Source organism: Sciurus vulgaris, assembly GCF_902686455.1.
Source record: "Sciurus vulgaris genome assembly, chromosome: 11".
Lineage (NCBI taxonomy): Eukaryota > Metazoa > Chordata > Mammalia > Rodentia > Sciuridae > Sciurus > Sciurus vulgaris.
The window spans coordinates 119023927-119026730 of NC_136472.1; the positions used below are offsets into that span (position 1 = coordinate 119023927).

The following is a 2804-nucleotide window of genomic DNA, read 5'->3' on the forward strand; positions in this document are numbered from 1 at the left end:
CAGAAAACATAGTTACCAAAACAGTTTCCTGTGTACTTATAGACTGGGTCCTACCAATAAAGCATTTTAAAGCACAAAACACAAATAGGAATAGTAGTCTAAGATATTTATTGATATGTCATATATTCCATTGATCCCAACATCACTGACAGCTTACATAGTTGAGGGACTGGAAAGAAAAGAAAATAACTGGCTGAAAAGTCTTGAATTCTCTCTTTTATAAGTCATTGTGTGATTGGACAATAAATATTTCGAAACAATTTCTTCTCTTCCTATTTAGAATTCTTGGAAGATAATGGCAGAAGGAAATCATTCTACAGTGACTGAGTTCATCCTGGCTGGATTAACAGACAAACCAGAGCTCCAGCTGCCCCTCTTCCTCCTCTTCCTTGTAATCTATGTGCTCACAGTGCTAGGGAACCTGGGCATGATCACACTGATTGGGCTCAGCTCTCACCTGCACACCCCCATGTACTACCTCCTTAGCAGTCTCTCCTTCATTGATCTCTGTCAGTCCACTGTGATCACCCCCAAAATGCTGGTAAACTTCATGATAGAGAACAAAACAATCTCCTATGCTGAATGCATGACTCAACTCTACTTTTTCATTTTTTTTGCAATTGCAGAATGTCACATGCTGGCTGCAATGGCCTATGATCGCTACGCTGCCATCTGTAACCCCTTGCTTTACAATGTTGCCATGTCTAATCGAGTCTGTTATTTGTTGGTCGTTGGAGTGTATAGCATAGGCTTGATTGGTGCCACAGCTCACACAGCCTCCATGGTAAGAGTGCTTTTCTGTAAGGATGATATAATAAACCATTACTTCTGTGATATTTTTCCACTATTGGAGCTCTCTTGCTCCAGGATATTTATAAATGAGGTAGTTGCTCTGTGCTTAAGTGCATTTAATATCTTTGTCCCAACCCTGACCGTCCTCAGCTCCTACATCCTCATCATTGCCAGCATCCTGCGCATTCGCTCTACTGAGGGCAGAGCCAAAGCCTTCAGCACCTGCAGCTCCCACATCTCAGCTGTTGCTCTTTTCTTTGGTTCTCTAGCATTTATGTACCTGCAGCCAACATCAGTCAGCTCCAGGGACCAAGGGAAAGTGTCCTCTGTGTTTTACACTATTATTGTGCCCATGCTAAACCCTGTAATCTACAGCCTGAGGAATAAGGATGTCAAAGTGGGCCTAAGCAAACTACTTGGAAATAGAAGTTTGTGAGAGAGTATTATTCTTCAGCAAAAATTTATAAGTTGTACAGATTTAGTAAGGAAGCAATTCTGAAACAATAATCAGTAATGGGTATCTACAAAGCACAAGTGTACTGCTAGCATTTGATTATGTGGAAAAAAATTGCTGAGGATAGGACTGGATTCACAGCATCGGACACATTGAGAACAACACTCCACTGGGTAACCCCAGAGTCCATCTACCTTGAATGCCCGGTAATACTTCCAACATTTGAAAAAGTTTTTTGAAGTCCTCCAAATATAAAACACTATTCATATTTATGTTTGGAACATGTGTCTTTTTAGGCAAAATTCATTTATATTAAATCAGGAAATAAATACATATCATCATTATTATTTGATATTATCAATGTTTTACGAACCTGACCTTCTTAACTAAGTGTGTTGGCACAAACATTTCTGAAATTGTGATATAAAATAAACAGTGTTAAATATTTAGAATATACACAATATGACCTCTAATTCTTGCAAAATGTATTGAACTATATCAAGGAATACTGAGGAACATGAAATGTGATGAGATTATTTCTACCTAGGAAATAACAGTAGTGACACCAGTCTTGGAGATCAGAAACAGTACTTGTTCCACCATTTTTGAAGATTGAACACCTGAGAAATGCCTAGGCAAGTGTAGAAAGCAAACTTTATTTAAGAAAAGAGATAACAACAGACTTCTCCAAAGAGAAGGGGGCCCAGAGCTGGGTGTCCTCAGTGGTGGGTATGTCTTACTCTTGAATAGATCCTAGAACAACCCATTTTGTCTTTCTTCTTCATGTCCCTGCCTAACGGCCACAAGGATCAAGAGCACAGGGGGCAATTGTAAGCAACCCATTGAGCTGGAAGTGTGATCCCAGAGGTTAGCTGTTAGCAACCTCTTGCCTTTTCTGCTTGATAAACAGTGATAACCAGTTATCATCCTCTCTCAACTCCCATTAGTCATTATCTACACTGACTACTAGACCTTCACCCCTTACCTCAGTTTGTTGAGGAATATGACATATTCTGTCCCCTCAGATCAGGCAGAGGTGCAGGCAGAATGCTTTTTGGCAAAAGAAAGCATGTAGGGCGGGGGTCAGTACAGTGGGCTCCTTTTACAGAATTTTTCTCTTAACCACATTTCCCATCATTCTCATCTATCTGTCCCCTTATATTCCCCCCTCAAGGACTTTGGGCCTCTAAATTCTTTCAGAGTATTTGGATGTTGACTCATTCTGGCTACTTCCTGCTGTAAAGGGGTGACATCTAAAGAAAGGAAATCCAAAGTTCTTTATTCTATCAGGAGGGGCATGGAAATTTAAGGGTACTTAGAATCAGGATAGTCCAGACGTCCATGGTGGTAGTTGGTGGGTGACTGGAAGAGGTATACACAGGGCAGGTATCATGGTAAGAAAACAATGAATAAGACAGAAAAGCATTTTTTATAAACAATTAGCAGGAAGCAATTAGTATTATTGACTGGTCTCTGAAAACCATGAAGATGATAACTCATTAACCCTCGAGGTGGGATCCACATGCCACTGATTTGTGAATGGAGTCCAGTTAATCCT

The 2804-nt window shown here is 40.2% G+C and overlaps 1 protein-coding gene across 1 annotated transcript; it reads left to right on the plus strand.

Moving 5' to 3' along the window:
* Window positions 1-295: 295 nt before the first annotated feature.
* Window positions 296-1228, plus strand: LOC306640352 (olfactory receptor 8G50-like; the record flags this gene model as incomplete). Its single annotated transcript, XM_079104554.1, has 1 exon — window positions 296-1228. One exon carries the CDS (start codon window positions 296-298, stop codon window positions 1226-1228), a length of 933 nt encoding a protein of 310 aa, XP_078960680.1.
* Window positions 1229-2804: the final 1576 nt, after the last annotated feature.